This window comes from Megascapheus bottae, chromosome 6 (assembly GCF_031878675.1).
Source record: "Megascapheus bottae isolate mThoBot1 chromosome 6, mThoBot2.hap1, whole genome shotgun sequence".
Taxonomy (NCBI): Eukaryota; Metazoa; Chordata; class Mammalia; order Rodentia; family Geomyidae; genus Megascapheus; species Megascapheus bottae.
Window position 1 is genome coordinate 48,864,326 of NC_143514.1, and position 19,543 is coordinate 48,883,868.

Sequence of the window (19,543 nt, forward strand, 5' to 3'; positions counted from 1 at the left end):
ACGTGATTGTAATCTTTTGACCTTATGCCAACTGAAAGAAACTACTCCTACTTTGACTGTATATAATCTCACACTCAACAAGTAAAACTTCGCAGCAGACTTCAAACCTCCCTTGCGTTTGTGTCTGTCTGTCATCGCCGAATCCATTCCTGACCTGTGAATCCAGACTTGGTCTCCCCGCATTCCCGCTGAGTCGGTCTGCGGCAGTGTGCCACCTGTGACCAATCTTGAACCTTCTGTCAGGCTATGAAGGAAACCTTGGAACTTGACACACTTGGAATCAAAATCCTAAATCTTAGATGTGGAGTTTGTTAAAGACAGATTCTAATTGCCAGCTAGTCTGGATTCTGCAGCCTCCCATGTTAGAGCTAATTTAATTCCCAAATCCAGAGTCAGCTCTTGTCAAACTCCAAGAATGCTAGTTTCACATAATTGCAACAAGACCTCCATAAGGTTTTACGGGTCCTTTGCTCTTTTGCTCTCTTTGGAGAGTTGTACTCCTTGTATTGCTCATGTCCCTGGTCCTCAGCTTGACTTGAATCTCCATAGCCACTGATGGATGGACAGACGGAAGTGCAATGCTGTAGATCACGCTCTACAATCCTGTCACTGCACACATGGAAAAACAGAGCCAAGAAGGGAGTGGCTTGCTAATAACACATGCATCCTCTTCAACTTGTTCCTCAAACTGACTTTAAGCTTTTTTATTTTTCTGTCCCTGAGCTTCCTTTGCTCAAGGCTAGCACTGTACCACTTGAGTCACAGTTCTGGCCCTTTCTGTTCATTTGGTACTGAGGAACCCTAGGGCTCCATGTATGTTAGGCAGTCTACCACTAAACCACATTCTCATATCTCTGACAAACAAGCATCTCACTACTCATTTTTTAAAATCACTTTTCAGCAGGACTAAGCTTCTGGGCTTGTCCTTCTATTGAGTTAAAATCTTTTCTGTCATTTCCTTCCTTGATTCAAGTTTACCTTCTTACGCCCATACAGCACATAGCCTAATAAGCAAAGTGACCTTGAAGAAGACATTCTCCTCTGGCTCAGATCTTCCGTTTCTGTTTTGGCACTGGATGCAATGCTAGGATTGTTCAAAGGGTGGTGACTGACTGTCAGCAGCGAGGCTGAGCTGACCCAGCCTTTGCTGCCACCCTATCTTGAACCCACTCTGATAGAGCAAGTTCTAGCAGCTGCAAGCAGAACAGGCTTCTCCCTGTCCCTAATCAGACTCTGAGGGAACACCCTGCATGGATGATAGTGGCTGGCTGCCAAATGAAGTGAAATATTTCCCTTCTCAGGCTGTTAACTTTCTTCTTGTTGTTTAAGGAAGGAGAGGAGAATGACATTTAGCACTTTACATCTCAGCAGTAAAATGAGCAGATGGAAACAGATCCCTAGTGTTTCCGGCATGCTTCCAGCAAGGAGCCCTCTCCCTTCCCATTCTGCTCTGTGGGAGATATAGACATGGTGGCTTTGCTTCCCCCTCCAGCTCCTCTCCTCCCTCGCCAGTACAGGTCTTGCATCCATTCTACACCTGTCCCCAGGCACTGCCTTGTCTCTGCTCTGATGTTACATCAAGCTACAGCCCCTGTCCTCCTCCCAGATCTGGCAGGAACCCAACCTCTATTTATTAGATGAAGAGAGAGGTGGGAGATGCTTTTCAGAGAGAGTGAAGAGCAGATTCCCATGGAGCTAAGGGGAAAATGACTGATAACCTCTGGTGACCATAGAAAGACAATGCTACTGCTAGGCGCTGGTGGCTCATGCCTATAATCCTAGCTAGCCAGAAGGCTAAGATCTGAGGATCATGGTTCCAAGCAAGCCTGAGCATGAAAGTCTATGAGACTCTTATCTCCAATTAACCACCAGAAAACTGGAAGCAGCATTGTGGCTCAATGTGGAAGAGAGCTATCCTTGAGCTAAAATGCTCAGGGACAGTGCCCAGACCCAGAGTTCACACACACACACACACACACACACACACACACACACACACACACACACACACTGCTACTCTGAGCAAGAAAGTCCCCACAGAGAGGTCATAGAAAGTCATTATATCCTTCTCACCAAAGTGATTTACTGGCCAGGCGTGGTGGCTCACATCTGTAATCCTAGCTACCCAGGAGGCCGAGATCTGAGAATAGAGGCTCAAAGCCAGCTCAGGCACTAAAGTCTGTAAGACTCTTATCTCTAATTAACCACTAGCAAATGGGAAGTGGGGCTGTGGCTCAAGGGGTAGGGTGGTAGCCTTGAGCTGAAGAGCTCAGGGACAGTGGCAAGCCCAGAGTTCAAGTCCCACGACCAACAACAACAACAAAAAAAAGATTTACTTCAAATAGGTAGTTTCTGTGCCTGTCTCTCATACACCTTACCCTACAAAGTATGCTCACAAGCCCAGGAGCAACCTTCTCATTATATATTTTTCCAGATGAGGAAACCGGGGCTCAGAGGGGTTACACAACATTCCTGAAAGCCCTTCTACCACACCAAACAGCAGACAGGCTAAGAGGCATTCATGAATAACCTCGTAACTCTTTGGGCTTTAGATGACTTTGTCTTGGATCGCATACATTGCTCTGTAAACTATACACATTAAAATTTGGATGGATGTGGGTGCGGTGGCTCACGCCTGTAATCCTAGCTACTAAAGAGACTGAGAGCTGAAAGCTGATCAAGGTTCAAAGCCAGCCTTGGCACAAAAGGATCTGAGACTCCAATTAACCTCTAGAAAATAGGAAGTAGGGCTTGGCTCAAGAGTGGGTGGTAGCCTTGAGCTGAAGAGCTCAGGGACAGCACCCCGGCCAAGCTCAAGTCCCATAACCCGCCCCCCCCCCCACACACAAAATTGGATGGATTTGTCATGTTGAAGTTTCTGAGCCGGTCAACAGTTTTCTGTGGTGGAGTTTGCTCTGTTTGGGCATGACTACCATTTTATTAAACTGCAACTTTTATTAGGGTTTTATTTGCCACCCGCAAAGTAGAAGAAATGAGCATACCAATTAGTACCCTGGTGCAGATCCAGAGTTTCTTCTGCCCAGAAACTCTCCTTAAAGGGAATAGTATACTTCTTCTAGAGTGGGCTTCTGATTGCCTGTCCCCTAACCATGAGTAATGGTGGAGATTGTCCATTATAAAAGCCCCACCCTCACCCCTTGACAACAAATGCAGACATTACCAAGTTCAGCCAATTGAAGCCCTGCTCAGGCACAAAAGAAAATAAAAGCTCTCTGTCTGTTTGAAGGATTGGCTATTAGTAAACCAGCCAGAATCAGACTTCATTTGAGTACCAAAGACCTGCAAAGAAATACCTTTTTCCCCTCTTCTCCCCATCCACAAGCTATATAGTCCATCTTCAACATAGTGAAAAGCAGTATCTTAAAGGAAATACAATGCTGGTGCAAGTATCATCTAGGTCCCTATCCACATGGCCTCTACCCTCACTACAGTTACATACCAAACCTGCTGCAAACACATATGCAAGTGTGTATGACAGCCTGGAAGCATCCGGTAGCAAGGCCTCCTGGGGCTGCCTTCAACCAATCATGGATGGAACCTGAAGGGTGAGCAGGTCAGCTGCCTACGCCCTGGGAGAAGGATAAGACTGAGATACTGTCTATACCATCTCCAGATGTTCCTAGGAGATTGAAGCATAATAGCCTACAAAAGTAACCTGCTCTTCATCATCCTGTACTCCGTCCTCTCCCATCCTGTCTCTCATTCCACTCCCCTAGCAGCACCTCCTCCCAAATAAACAGTTTCCCATGAATCACACTTGGCCTGGGACTCTTCTTGGGGAAACAACTACACTCTGTGACAGGGGTCCACTTGGCTGAACCACAGCGAGGGTTTCAATGTGTGTATCTCTCCAAAATGAATACATTGGATTACAACTCAAAGGAGAAGGTAATAAAAGATGAGGGCTTTGAGGCAGTGAATACGCTATGAGAGCTCTGTCCTCATGAGTGAGTTCGTGTTCTTGGAAAAGAAGCTCCAGGGAGATTTCTGCTCTTGTGTGTCTTGCTGCCATTCAGCATGCAGCAGGAAGGCACCATCTTGAACAGAAAACAGCCCTCTCCCAAAGCAAATTCCAGTACCTTGATGTTGGTCTTCCTGGCCTCCGGAATTGTAAGACATATATTTCTGTTCTTTAGAATTTGCCGAACTCAGATATTTTATTGCAGTTAGCACCTGTGACTTAAGATAATCAGACAGTTTAGATAAATGCTCCTTATTCTGGATGTTTCTGTGAGGGTGTTTGGTGGTAAAAAAAAAAAAAGGTAGATCTATGTACTCATATGTCCTCAAAAAAGCTGGCCATTGGAGGGGAGCTTGATTAGACAGACAGACAGACAGATTTGGTGTCTTTTTTTAATGCCAGGACTGGAACTTGAACTCAGGACTTGACATTGTCCCTGAGCTTTTTTACTTAAAGCTAGCATTCTGCTGGGTACCGGTGGCTTATGCCTATAATCCTAGCTACTTAGGAGGCTGAGATCTGAGGACTCTAGTTTGAAGCCAGCCTGGGCAGGAAAGCTTGTGAGAACTCTTATCTCTAATTAGTCACTAGAAAACCTGAAGTGACACTGTGGCTCAAACTGGTAGAGCACTAGCCTTAAGCATTCAGGCCCTTAAATTCAAGCCCCACAACTGACAAAAAAAAGCTGGTGTTTTACCACTTGAGCCTTACCTCCACATCTACTTGCTGATTACCTGAAGATAAGAGTCTCACAGACTTCCCTGCCCAGGCTGGCTTTGAACTATGATACTGAGACCTCAGCCTTCTGAGTAGCTAGGATTGCAGCCTGGAGCCCCTGGTGCCATTGATTGATATAGTAAACCAAAAACAAAACAATATCTTCTTCTGAACCCAGTGCAGGCTGAGGATGTGCAAAAGAGCAAAACTGAGCTCTGGAGGTAACTCCAATATGGCCGGGGGCAATCAGTAAGTTCTGCATGTCTCCAGAGCTACGGCAGCTAGGCAGGGGTGCAGTCTTTCCTTCCACTTTTCTTTATGATAACTAACAAATGCATGCATTTTTTTCTATATAGTTTATTTTCTTTTTTTTGTAACTCATAGGGCTTTAATTATGAATAAGCTTTGTAAACCAAGGCACCTATTGATTGATTGAAATGTCACCCAGAAAGTTGCTAGCAGTGACAAGGCCAGATGCTGTGCCTTCAACACCCTGGCATTTCTGGGCAGGGAGTAAATTGGTTCTGACTCTGGCTGTCTGAAGGAGCTCCCCATTCTGGGCTTCCCAATCCCCACTGCAGAGACTCCAGCAAACTCACAGTAAAATGCAGTCTGCTTGGCCTTTCTCCCAAGAGGGTCGTGAGCATTAATTAGTTACCATGGGTAAGTGCTCTGAAGATGTGGGGGTGTGTAAACACAGCAAGTCATTAGGCCTCTCCACACTGCTATGCTCTAGTCTACAGCCTGGGAAATGCTAATTGAGAAATAATTAACCCCCTCAGGGTGCAAAGGATGGATGCTTGGCTTTTCCAGAATTGGAAGGGAGGTAATGATGTACATGAGGAGCAGAGAGAAATAAAAGACTGCTTTGGATATGTGGATCCTGAGACATAAAGATGGCTTGGCTCTGCCCCTGGAAGAGAAAAAGCGAGAGAGAAAGAGAAATAGAAGGGATATTGCCAATTGAAATTCTGCACTGTCTGGAGAACATCCCTCCCACAGGGCTGTCCAGGTAAGGACACAAGAACTCAGGTCCAACCCCAGGGTTGTTGCAGATGCTAGTTCTAGGCACTGAGCAGTGTTCTTCCTAACTGTAAGATTTATAATGATGTTATGCATCTACCATCCCCTCCCTGAAGCCCTGTTATCAAGTTATCTAGTACCTTCCTGTAAGCCAGCCCATCTAACATTCTGATGCTAATATTAAAAACATTCTAGGAGAGACTAGAAAATAGTGACACTCAAGCCAACAACCAACACCCCAAACCCACAACCAGCACTTCCTGTGTTTGGGGTAGGGAATGCATGGTCATGATTCCATTGAGGTCAAGGTTGATAACCACCGCCTCTACACCAAGTACTGTGTCAGAAGCAGTAAGACACAGAAGTCTAACCGTGACTGCATTCCATGCATTCCCCATATTGCCTCAATGCATTCTGGTCTGTGTCTTCGCACCTCCGGGTCAGCTGCCTGGACATTCCATTCTACTCTCACCCACAGTCTTGTCCTGGCAAACCCCCTTTATCCTCAGGTGGAATCCCTCCTTCCGAGGTTCCCACAGGGACTCTTCTCAGCCCCATGATATCCCTAATTACCTATGTGTGTGTTGTTTCTGGAAGCTGTTGGAGTTGAGAATTGTGTCAGTCAGTGAGAGTTACAATATCTTGCGTTGGGCTTGGCATATATTAGGCAATCTATAAGTGGTAGTCATTATTGGTAGAATTACATGGTATGTGGCTCACTCAAGACATCTGTACTGTATTACTCCCTGTATCTAGAACATTCTTCCTGAGAGAACTGCAAGGCTGTGTCATTCATCTCTTTGAGGTCCTTAGTAAAATGTTACTTTCTCAGTGAGGTTTCCCATGATCATTCTATTTAAAATTGCCTCTGTACATCATCTTTATAATCATTTTTCTTTTTAATGATTTTTTTAATTTTTAAAAATTGCAACCACTCTGCCCCTACTCCATTTTCCTCCCTAGTAACTTTCTCCAGAACATTTGACATTCTCTGATTGACAAATATTAACTTTATTTTTGTGTGTGTGTCTTCTTTCTTTAAAAAAAAATATTTACTGGCGCCAGGAGTTTGGCCTAGTAGTAGAGTGCTTGCCTTGCATGCCCAAAGACCCGGGTTTGATTCCTCGGTACCACATACATAGAAAAAAGCCGGAAGTGGTGCTGAGGCTCAAGTGGTAGAGCTCTAGCCTTGAGAAAGTCCAAGGACAGTGCTCAGGCCCTGAGCTGAAGCCCAGGACTGGCAAAAAAAAATTACTTAGCTGGGTGTAGTGGCTCACTCCTGTAATCCTAGCTACTTAGGAAGCTGAGATCTGAGGATCGAGGTTCAAAGCCATCCGGGGCACTAAAGAACGTGAGACTCTTGTCTCCAATTAACCACTAGAAAACAGGAAGTAGGACTGTGGCTCAAGGGGTAGGGTGGTAGCCTTGAGCTGAAGAGCTCAGGGACAGGGCCCAGGCCCAGAGTTCAAGCCCCATGACCCACAAAAAAAATTTACTTTTAATGTAAAGGTGATGTACAAAGGGGTTACAGTTACATAAGTAAGGTAACAAGTACATTTGTTTTTGAACAGTGTTACCCCCCTTCCTTTTCTCCCACTTGACTCCCCTTCTCACCCTAAAGTTGTCAAGTTCATTTCCAATATGGTATCTAATAAGTATCACTATTGCTTTGGTTCACTGTTTCAGTGATTCTTATTCTCTTCAAAGATCTAAAATTCTGATATTTTGTTCATTATAGACTTCTAGTGTGTTAGTTTTGGTTTTTAAAGGTTAACTATACTGGCTGGGGACTGAGAGCTCACACATGTAATTCTAGCTACTCAGGAAGCTAAGGTCTGAGGATCACGGTTTGAAGCCATCCTGGGCAAACCCAACCCACAGACTCTTATCTCCAATTAACCACACACACACACACACACACACACACACACACACACACACACACGCGCGCGCGCGCACACACACGCACACTAAAGGACTGAAAATGAGTGGATGCCTCACACCTATAACCCTAGCTTCTCAAAAGCAGAAATAGGAAGGGTCATAGGTGGAGATCAGCCTGGGAAAAAGGTTGGTATCCTTCTGCCATCTCAGTTTGAATGCAGCTTAAATAGGAGGCTCTTAACCCAGGCAGTTCTGAAGCAAAATATGAGCTTCTACCTGAAGAGTAAGGTCTTAGTTCCTAAGGTCTTAGTTCAGGCACCAATTCTGCCCCTCCCCCAGATTGTATTAAAATCCTATTTGAGTTCTTTGCTCCCCTGGTTAAATTTCACCCTCTTGGTTTATTGACTGTCCCCTTTTTCTAGAACCTAAGCTTCACTGAATGCAGTGGATTTTCTTTGTGACTCCAACAGTGGTTTTGGCCAAGACAATCTCTCAAGAAATATTTTGTGAATATTTGAATTTGTACCTTTAAAGATGGGCCACTACGCAGGGAGTCAGTTGCTCATGCCTGTAATCCTACTTAGGAGGTTGAGATCTGAGGATCAGGATCAAAGCCAGGCTGGGCAAGAAAGTCTGTGAGACTCATCTCCAGTTTATGACCAAACAGCTGGAAGTGGAGTTGTGTCTCAATTGGTAAAAAGCTAACTTTGACCCCAAAGACCAGGAAGAGTACTCAGACCCTGAGTTCAAGCCCCACATCCCCCCAAAAAGAAAAGACTGACAACCGGAACAAAGGTATTTTCTCCAACTTTCACAGTTTTAAAGTTACTTATTTATTGTTCTGGTTATTTGTACTTTTGCTCAAGGCTAGCACTCTGTCTCTTGAGCCACAGCTTTATGTCTGACTTTTTCGGGTGGTTAACTGTAGGTAAGAGTTTCGTTGACTTTCCTAACCCTGGCTGGCTTTAAACCACCATCTTCAGATCACAGCTTCTTGAATAGCTAAGACTGCATGCCTAAATCACCAACACCTGAAAGGCTGGGCCAGGAGTTTGTCCTAGTGGTAGAGTGCTTGCCTAGCATGCCCGAAGACCCAGGTTCAATTCCCCGGTACCATATACAAAAAGCTGGAAGTGGTGCTGAGGCTCAAGTGGTGGAGCTCTGGCCTTGAGAAAGTCCAAGGACAGTGCTCAGGCCCTGAGCTCAAGCGGTAGAGCGCCCAGGCTCTGAGCCCACCAAACCAAACCACCACCCAACTCTTGGGCTGCGTGTTGTTGTCATGGTTACACAGCCGCCAGCAAACCTTCCGAGAGTAGGGCGGGGCCTGGCAGCCGGCTCTGACCACCGAGTTTTGCCTCCCCCGTTCCTAGAGCGCACTTCCGGAGCCGCAGCCACTCTTTAGCTCAACTTCCGGAAAAGCGTCTCTAGAGTGGGTGGGAGCCAGAGAGGCGGGTCTGTCCTCGTGTGGTGTAGCTTGGCGATTGGCCAGCAGGTCGGGGAGGGCGGGGCTTGTGGCTACTGGGCGCCGGCGCGCTGGCCTCGCGTGGCGGTGAGTAGCTGCGGTGGACTGGACCGCTGTTGGGGAGCGTGGTTGGCGGGGACCTGTGCGGGATTCCCCCTGGGCGTGGGGCCCCGGGGAGCGGGCGTCCTTCCTCCCTTGCGCGTTGAGACCGTGGGCATTGCCTGTTCCCGTGCCTCACCGCCTGCTCCGAGGGCAGCACTTCCGCCCCGGTTGGCTTGGGGATGCCGAGAGTCCTCATGTCCTAGAAGCCTGGCCGCTTGGTGAGCCAGCCGAGCTGCCCCTTTTTCATGATCGAGAAAAATGGTCTTCCTGAGCGAGGGCTTAGGCCCCGGTGCGGAGTGCCAGTACTGTTTCCTGACGCCAGCTCCGTGCTGGATTGCAGGCGCGTCTCTTGGGTCTCCCCACCCATCGCTGTCGCCCCACGCGAGCGACTTCACAACTCAGAGCCTGTAATAATTATAATAATAGCGCAGACAGGCCGTGGCACTTCCAGGCACCGTGGTAAACGCTTTAGAGCACAGCTTTCTTGGTTGGATCGGGGCAGTTGTGCTGGAAAGGTTGACTGACCCTCAACAGGACATGTGCTCTGTCTACAAATGTTGTGAATGATTGACCGGCTTCGCAAGAGTCTGGAGCACTGGATGCACTTCAGTGTCTATATTTGACGATAACGTTGAAAATTAAGGTTATACTACTCCGTTTTGTGTAAGCAGAGGGGTCTGCAGCCAGAGGACTTACATTTCTTGTTTAAATTCTCTAATTATTACTCCTCTTTCCTTTCCGTTTATTTATATATATGGTCAAAGAAATGTTCACGGTACCCTAAATATTAGGCATTGTGCTTCACCCTGAAATACATCAACGTGGAAAACCCTCATGAACTCAAGTTAGTGGAGGGTTAGGATATGAATCTGCATCCCCAGTGCCTGACACACAGTGAAGTGTAGTGGAGGTGGTTCCAGCACAGTTTCCTGTAAACAGGATTGTGCTGAGAGAGTGGCTTCCTGTGTGGAGGAGGAAAAAGCTACCTGTAGTGAGTAAACGTTGAGGAGTTTGAGTTGCTGGAAGGTGAGGGAGTTTGGTTTGTGCTGCAAATGATGATTTGGAGGCATGTTCAGACAGTGTTAGGATAAGAAGCTGAAAGAGGTGTGTTGGGATGGAAATACAAAAAGCTTTGATGCCTTCCTGAGAAATCTATGATGGGCCTCTTAGTAGATAGTAAACTAGGGAGTGATTGGGTCAGCTGACTTTCGCAGTCACTGGGAGACTTGTTTTTCTGTAGGTATCGGGCTTCTCTAGGAAGGACAATCATGGAAGGGCTACTGACAAGATGCAGAACATCTTCTGCCCTGGCTGCCTGCAGTCGCCAGCTCTCCAGGTACATTCACCACAGGTGTCACCACCAGGCCCCAGGGAAAGGGCAGCGCTTGGTACTGTCTCAAATGTTCCAGCCACAGAACCTTCGGGAAGACCAGATGCCTGTCCTGGAGGGCAAATCTGACAGCCTGACCTGTAAGAGCCAGAGGCTGATGCTGCAGGTGGGCCTGATCGTCCCAGCCAGCCCTGGCTGCTACCACCTCCTGCCATACACCGTTCGTACCATGGAGAAGCTTGTGCGGGTGATAGACCAGGAGATGCAGGCCATTGGGGGACAGAAAGTCAACATGCCCAGCCTTTGCCCGGCAGAGCTCTGGCAAGCCACCAGCCGCTGGGACCTAATGGGCAAAGAGCTGCTAAAACTTAGAGACAGGCACGGCAAAGAATATTGCTTAGGACCGACTCATGAGGAAGTTGTGACAGCTCTGATCGCCTCCCAGAAACAGCTGTCCTACAAACAGCTCCCTTTCCTGCTCTACCAGGTAACAAGGAAGTTTCGGGACGAGCCCAGGCCCCGCTTCGGTCTTCTCCGTGGCCGGGAGTTCTACATGAAGGATATGTATACCTTTGACTCCTCCCCAGAGGCTGCCCAGCAGACTTACAGGCTGGTGTGTGATGCCTACTGCAGGCTATTTGACAGGCTGGGGCTGCCATTCCTCAAGGTCCAGGCAGATGTGGGCAGCATCGGGGGCATGCTGTCTCATGAGTTCCAGCTTCCTGCAGATATTGGAGAGGACCAGCTTGCAGTCTGTCCCAGCTGCAACTTCTCAACCAACATAGAGATGCTAGACCTATCTCAAGCAAACTGCCCTACCTGTCAGAGCCCACTGACACAAACCAAAGGCATTGAGGTGGGGCACACATTCTACTTGGGTACCAAGTATTCCTCCATTTTCAATGCCCAGTTTACCAATGCTCAAGGCAAACCATCCCTGGCTGAAATGGGGTGCTATGGCTTGGGGGTAACACGGATCTTGGCTGCTGCCATTGAAGTGTTTTCTACAGAAGACTCCATCCGCTGGCCCAGCCTCCTGGCTCCTTACCAAGTCTGCCTCATCCCCCCTAAGAGGGGCAGCAAGGAGGCAGAGGCCGCTGAGCTCACAGGGTGCCTGTATGATCACATCACGGGAGCAGTGCCTCAGCTCCACAGGGAGGTCGTGCTGGATGACAGGACCCACCTGACCATTGGAAACAGACTGAAAGACGCTAACAAGTTGGGCTACCCCTTTGTGATAATCACCGGCAAGAGAGCCCTGGAGGACCCAGCACACTTTGAAGTTTGGTGCCAGAACACTGGTGAGGTGTTCTTCCTTACCCAAGAGGGAGTTGTGGAATTACTGAGGACCCACGTGCAGGTTGTCTGAGTGCCACAACCCTGCTCCATACCACAGCTGACATGGCCACTCACATTGCACTTGCCCCACACCTCTTCCATTCTGGAAGCTTCTGTAGGGAGGTCAAGGGGCATGCAAGAGAACTTGAGTCTAATCTTGGCTCTTCGGTTAGCCATTTCCCTTCTCAACTCAGTTTCCCTGTGTCTAGGAGGGGGATGTTGATGACCAAGGACTGCTCCTCCCACCCCATCCTAGAGTCTGACCCTGTGAGTCATGGGGAAAGCCAGTGCTGGTGGCTCACACCTGTCGTCCTAGCCACTCAGGAGGCTAAGATCTGGAGATCGCACCCCAAAGCCAGCCCGGGTAGCAAAATCCAGGAGACTCTTGTCTCTAGTTAACCACCAGAAAACTGGAAATGGTGCTGTGGCTCAAAGTGTTACAGTGCTAGCCTTGAGCAAAAGGAGCTCTTGGACAGTGCCCAGGCCCTGATTTCAAGCCCCACGACTGACCAGAGAGAGAGAAAAAACATGACGTAAGCTAAGTTGAAAGTAGAGGGAAAGAACTCAGGGATCTCTTGCTACCAGCTCAGTGGTTACTTACACCCACTCCCTGCTAGGCCTCAGTTTCCCCATCTGTAATGTAAGGAGGTGGAATTATACCTATAAAGTCCTTGCAGCTGTCACTGGGTGTCTTCTAGAGGTTCATGACTGACAGGCCTGGCTTTTCTGATCCTCTCTGGACTGAGCTTCCTGCACACTTGACTTTCCCCTTTGCAGTGGCTTCTTTCTGAGATCATGTTCTATTGATTGAATAAAGTCACATTATCAGAATGAGTCATCAATATTCATTTCAAACAAAATAGCTACTGTTTCAACCATTCACCTGATAGATTACTACGCCTTAATTTTTCCCATATATTTTATTGTAATTAATAAAAGGGTTACATTATATTCACCAGATAGAAGGTGCATTACTTCACAAATACTGATACCTTTTCTCATGTTTTGGTCCCCATTTCCCTCCCCCCATCCCCTCCTCTCATCTTGTTTTACCCCCTTCCCTATCCTATTTCAAATAACCAAATACACATATATACATATATATCAGATAACAAGGTGAAATACTGTAACAATATGAGATAAACAAGGGACAGCAAAAGAGATGAGAGATAACATAGTACATTAAGGTCAACAATCACTTATATGGCTTTTGTTTCTATATCCTGGGAGCCTTTTTGTTTAGCATCATACTATATGTATGCCTTAATTTTTATTAATTCCACATTCAAAAAAGAAAGTGTTAGAAATGGCTGGAAAGATGTGTTTTCAACTATTTCTCCCCACAGGTATCAGGGGCTGCAAGCTTCGTCTCCCACAGTGACCTTGTTGGGGATACAGCGCAGTACTCGAGGTGACTTGAGAGCTGGTCTCTGCTTTGACTCTGTGGGAAGCTACAGATAACCCTGAGCATCCACAGCAGCGCTGCCTCCCCTCTTTGCTCCCTCATGCTGGGAGGGAACTTAGCCAGGTTTCCATCCTTGCTCCTCTAGGATTGCCATGCGTCTGGGTCTAACAAGCTCCTGTCATGGCCAAGCTGAAAGCCACCTCCAGAAAAGTTGCCTGAGCTCCTGGAGCAATTCTTCCCTCTGCCTACCGTGGCATTCCTTCTTGTTTCACATAGACACAGTTTTGTGTGTGGTAGCTCATCATGACTTGGTCACCAGTGCTGAGCCTGGTGCCCAACTACACAACTTGCCAGCCTGATACAGCTCTTGCTGTTACTGCTAGAGGAGCACTTCCCTCACACAGGGTTTCTCAGCACCTTTGTCAGTGCAGTTGTTCCCAGGCAACCCTTTAGAGTGCTGGGTCCCTTTGTAATAAATACCTCAGGGTTTTGTGGTTTTTTTTTTCTTTTTCTTTTTTTTTGTTCATTTTTGTTGTTGTTGATTTTTTTTTTTTTTTTGCCAGCCCCAGGGCTTTTTAACTCAGGGCCTGAACATTGTCCTTGGGCTTTTTTAAGGCTAGAGCTCTACCACTTGAGCCACAGCACCACTTCTAGCTCTTTCTAGGTATGGTACTGAGGAATCAAACCTGGGTCTTAGAGCATGCTAGGGAGTACTCTACCACTAGGCCAAATTCCCAGCCATACCTCAGGTTTTGAGGCCAAGAGACGAAGATTCTGAGAGCAAACCTAGACAGAATAAATTACAAGGCTGAGATTCTTAGAGCGCACTGGAATTTTTTGGGTTTCCCATGGAGGTTCAGGTTCTGGTGTAAGCCTAGGCACCAAAGAAGTTCAAAACTTCCCAGAAAACTACACTGCATGTATGGAAATATCTCAGTGAAAAACTCTGTATGACAAATGTATCCAAACTCAAAAATGAGATTTTAGCTAGGTGCTGGTAGCTCTTGCCTGTAATCCTGGCTACTCAGGAGGCCGAGTCCTGATGGTCGAGGTTCAAAGGCAGTCTGGATAGGAAAGTCTATGAGACCCTTATCTCTACTTAACTACCAGAAAACCAGTAGATCTGTGGCTCTAGTTGAGCACTAACCTTGAGCAAAAGAGCTCAGAGACTGTCCAGGCCTGGAAGTCAAGCCCCATGATTGACAAGGGAAAAAAGATTTTAAGACTAGCAAGCCAGTTTTTTGTTTTTTGGGTTTTTGGGGTTTTTTTGTGTGTGGGGGGGTCATGGGGCTTGAACTCGGTCTGGGCGCTGTCCCTAAGCTCTTCAGCTCAAGGCTACTACCCTACCCTTGAGCCAAGCCCTACTTCCCCTCTTCTAGTGGTTAATTGGAGATAAGAGTCTCAGGTCCTGGGCCAGGAGTTTGGCCTAGTGGTAGAATGCTTGTGTAGCATGCATGCATACCCAGGTTCAATTCCTTGGTACCACATACATAGAAAAAAAGAGGCTCAGGTCCTTTTGTGCCTAGGCTGGCTTTGGACCTTGATCCTCAGAGTGCCTTGCCCGGCTAAGCCAGTTAATTTTAAACTTCATAAATGCATGCTTCCTATACTGATTTGAGGATGATGTAGAATCCTGCTGGCTGAGAATGAGCTTGGAGCTGGAAGTGCCACACACAACCTGACTGGCAGGTGTCAGCAGACATCACTGCCCCTTCGGTCCATTATGTTGGGGGAAGGGAAGATGGACAGGGTCAGCCTTTGAGCTGCCAAGAGCCTCCTAAGCTGCTGAAATTGGTACCTAACCTCTGTACTCAACAGGGAGACAAAGGCAAGGGCATCCTGATTGCTAAGCCAGGATTTCTTCTGGCAGCCAGGGGCAATGTGGTTTAGTATGAAGATCGGAGCCTTGAAAAGAATAATCCTGGATTCACCACTTACTGGGGATGTGACCTGAGACAAATTGCTTGTCCTTTGCACGTCTGAGTCCTTATCACTAAAATACTCAAGATAATGGCACCTCTTTGTAGGTAATCTGAGGCTGAAATTACTGTTGAGAAAGGCTTAACCCTCAGTCTACATTTGAGAAATCCTGCCCTTGCACCTGAGGGTTTCCAGTGGTTTAGGAATTCCCTCTGGGAGCTCAGGCTCTTCTGCTAACTTTGTTAACTTAAGACCTGTATCTTGTTAGTAAGAACTGGGTACCACCTGCAGAATGGTTTCATCTCCTTGGAAATATTCATACAATTTACTCTCTCGTTTCTGTGATTGCTGGTTTTACCTCTTGCCATAAATTGATAAAATGGGATGTTGGCAAAAATAACAGGTACAGGCTAAATTATCGTTGTTTCACTCCTTGGGGATCTAGGAAATAACAGAATTGATACTTAGGGACAAAGGTTGGTGTGTAACAAACACATTGTGCAAATCAAAGCTTACCATGTACATCAGGAGCTTCATTAATATTCTGTTTTAATGGAAGAAATGCCTGCTGGGTGATCGATAAAGGAACTTTGCAGAAATTTGTTGGAATTGCCACTGCCTTAACTGCTTGAGTGCCAAACATCTTCAGAGTTCTACATCAGAATATCAGGATGCTTTCAGGAGCAGATTGCTTTAAATACAAGGCTTGCTTTTACAATAATTTTATATCATCATCACACTTTTTAAAACATGAAGGTACTAAAAGAAAATGAAGGGAGCCAGGAGTTTGGCCTAGTGGTAGAGTGCTTGCCTAGCATGCACGAAGACCCGGGTTCGATTCCTAGGTACCACATACATAGAAAAAAGCTGGAAGTGGTGCTGAGGCTCAAGTGGTAGAGTGCTAGCCTTGAGAAAGTCCAAGGACAGTGCTCAGGCCCTGAGCTCAAGCCCAGGACTGGCAAAAAAAAAAAAAAAAAAAAGAAAATGAAGGTACTTCAGTTAGTTTAAAGCAGTGACTTCATGTTAATGCAAGACTCCAGACTGGAAATGGGAATACGATAGTGGTGTGACTGAAAAACTTCCCTCAGCGTTTCTGCACTCCTTCTGCAGCATCCAGGCACTGGTGACAATGGTATCTCTCTCAGCAGATGTAGACCTGCAGCTGCCCTTATATTAAGGGCACTTCTTATTCAGTAGGTACACCATGTGCCAGCTGAAATGGGTGGCATCCTAGTGCAGGAATGGTGTCCACTGCCACCAAGCCAGCAGTGGCCTAACAAGCTCCCATGGCTGAACTCAATTGCCCATGTCTAATGAAAACTGGACCTGGAGAGTGAGGAGGAGATACACACTGGGTAACTGTAATGGTAGACCCCCCCCCCCTTTGCTTCCTCTGAGCACAGATTCTGTGAGGCTCATCTATGGGGTGATGGGATCCCCACTGATAACAGTATTGGGTGCTGTTGGGGGCTGTCGGTTCTGGCAGAGGTTTTGCAGATAACAGGTTCTAGGCAGACAGGCAGGTGGGGTCTGTGAGTGCCATGGCCTTACCCCAAGCTTGGAGTGAACAAGGTAAGGGCAGCTGAGCCAACTATAAATTTACACGCTGGTCAGCAGTACTGGAACTCAAGTGATCACAGCAGTCTTCCTCGCCCAACTTTGTGCTCCAGCCAGAAGTATTTCATCCCAACTCAATTCCCAGCTACCACCCTACATCCAGAGGCTAGATGGTCTGCCTCCATTACTGAATGCTGGTGCTAAGAAGGAAGGGCTGCACTCACGAACTTTGGGCCTGAGGGTCCAGAAGTGGACTAGGAGAGGTCTGGCCCTCCCCTCAGAGATACACATGCCTTGGCCTTGCCCTCATCTTTCTACCTCCACAGACCTCCATTTCTCCATTTCAGAAGTTTGAGGTCTTCTGGGGACCAGCTGGAGTCCAAGGAATGGACACAGTGACCAGGAAAGCAACAGATGAGTGTCAGATCCCTATCCCTGGCAGGAAGCACCTGCCTCCCAGACTAGTCTCCACACACCCCAGCCCTATATCCTGAAGACCAGCAACTCAATGCCACCTGGGCCTGCACCACCTTGAATTTGTTCTACATAAAAGATAACTTAGGCCAAGAACCTTCTTGTGGGAGGGAAAGGCAGCCACATTGGACTGGAGACTCGGAACGCCCTTGCTGGTGCTTGTATTTACAAGTGGGGACCTGGGAACACACTGGCTTATTGTACTCTAATGGTTCCTTCATCCTTCCAGGAAGACAGCTCACTGAGCTACCTGGTAGGCACTCAGGAAACTCTGACCACTAGAGCTGAAGCTCCGCTGCTGGGAGTGGCAGTGCCCTTAATGTACAGGTAGCTGCAGGTCTACACCTGCTGAGACAGATATCATTGTACCAGTGCATGGATCCAGAAGAGGGGGTACAGAAACTCTGAGGAGTTTTTTAGTCACACCACTGGACATGCAGGTGCCTTGCAGTGTTAAGAGAGGTAGGGACGGAGACATGAGGACAAGGATGGGCTACATGCCCACCAGGGAATGGCCAGCTCTCCTGGCAGGCTGGGAACACTTCCTAGTGGAGGAGCCCTCAAGGTAACTAGAGCAAAGGTTTGTGGAAGGAAGTGGATTGGGCTGTGTGGGCCAGTAGGGAAGAGAGGCCAACCCAGGTAAGCCCAGCTCAGCTCTTATTTGTCCGTGATATGCATGTTTTATTTTGCTAGTCCTGAGGGCATGACTTCTGGACACTGTTCTGAGCTTTTGTGCTTCTACTAGTGCTCTATTGCTTGAGTTACAGCTCCACTCCCAGCTTCTTTCCCTCTATAGTTTAGTGAGGTCCACAAACTTTTCTGCCCAAGCTGGCTTGGACCCATGATCCTCAGACAGCAGTCTTCTAGGTAGCTAGTATCTGGTGATACGTGTTTCTTGGAGTTAGCAAATAGTCTAAGGTGTATAAGGTATAGACTTTCACTGGAGTGAAAGTGAGTCTTCTCTAGGGCAAGCACAACCTCAGGTCTAATTTTTAAACCCACCTTGTTGTTGTGTCTTTTGATTGGAAAGTTGAGACTATCAGCACTTAGTGTAAATACTGAAAAATATGTTCACTTTTCCTGAAATTTTGTTGTAGCTTTGGTGTTTACTTCTTGCCCAAATTTATAATCCTCCTAAGCACAAAAATGCAGAATATCTTTAGGGATCTCCTCCCCAACCCTGTCACCTAACTATAGTGGAGGACTACACAGCCAGACTTCGTACATTGCATTAGACTGTTTACGGACAGTACATTGCCCACTGACCCAGGTTTCATGGTGGGTCCCTTTCTAGGCACAAAGGTGTCTCTCCAGCCGCAGACACACCATAGGATCTGCATGTCCACCACTATAGTTCCAGATTCCCTATGGCCTCTTCTGCAAGGGATGTCCACTCAACCCCCACACATATAGACCAAGAAGGGGCAAGCTCTTCTTTCCACACCAGGCGTGAGCACTAACATGCTGCAGAACATCCATTTCTCTACCTCTCTGCTCCACTTGGCCATTCAGAAACAATGTCATGTAATGTGTATGACATTTATTCTGGGCAAAAAGCAGGCTCTTAAAAAAAAAAAGACAACAGAAGAAAACGGGCTGGTGGCACAGTTCAAGCGATGGCATGCCTGCCTAGCAAACACAAAGCTATTTCAAACCCCAAGACTGTCCTCCTTTTCCAAAAGTTTCAAGTTATACGAGCTGGGATTTAACAAATCCCATCTCAATCACTGAGCAAGGAGTACCGGTACATCTCTGTGATCCCAGCTATTATTATTATTATTATTATTATCATCATTATTGTCTCTTCTTTTTTGGTACTGGGAATCAAAGCCAAGATGTTGCACTTACTCAGTGGCACTTACTTTGCCACTGAGCTACATCCCAGCCCTGGGAAGGAGTAGGAAAACTGAAGCTGGCCCAAAGCAAAACAAACAAACAAAAACCCTAAAGACCCTATCTGAAAAATAACTAAAGCAAAAAAGAGCTGGGAGTGTGGCTAATGTAACACAGTTCCTGCTTACCAAGTGCAAGGCCCTGAGTTCAAATCCCATTATCATTAGAAAAAAATTTCTTAGCTTTTTAGCTCAACACTTCTCTGCAGCTCAGCATGACTGACCATTTAGGCTAGATAACTTCTTTTTCTATATGTGTGAATGGTGGGGGTGTCATGTGCTTGGTAGGGTATTTACAGGCATCTCTATTCTGCCTCACCTGATGCCAACAGCACCCTCCAGGCTGTGGCATCTCCTGGAGGGGCAAGGGAGACAAAGCAGGTCATTTCAGCTGGAGAGAGAATGACCAGAAGTGCTGCCCTGGGCTTGTAGAGACCTGATCCTAGAAGGAAAGCTA

The 19,543-nt window shown here is 47.0% G+C and overlaps 1 protein-coding gene across 1 annotated transcript; it reads left to right on the forward strand.

The window, feature by feature from the left end:
• Positions 1-9,113: 9,113 nt before the first annotated feature.
• Pars2 (prolyl-tRNA synthetase 2, mitochondrial) lies at positions 9,114-12,743 on the forward strand. Its single transcript, XM_090334757.1, has 2 exons — positions 9,114-9,155; positions 10,411-12,743. The coding sequence occupies exon 2, from the start codon at positions 10,439-10,441 to the stop codon at positions 11,867-11,869; it is 1,431 nt and encodes a 476-aa protein (XP_090190883.1). The 5' UTR covers positions 9,114-9,155; positions 10,411-10,438; the 3' UTR covers positions 11,870-12,743.
• Positions 12,744-19,543: the final 6,800 nt, after the last annotated feature.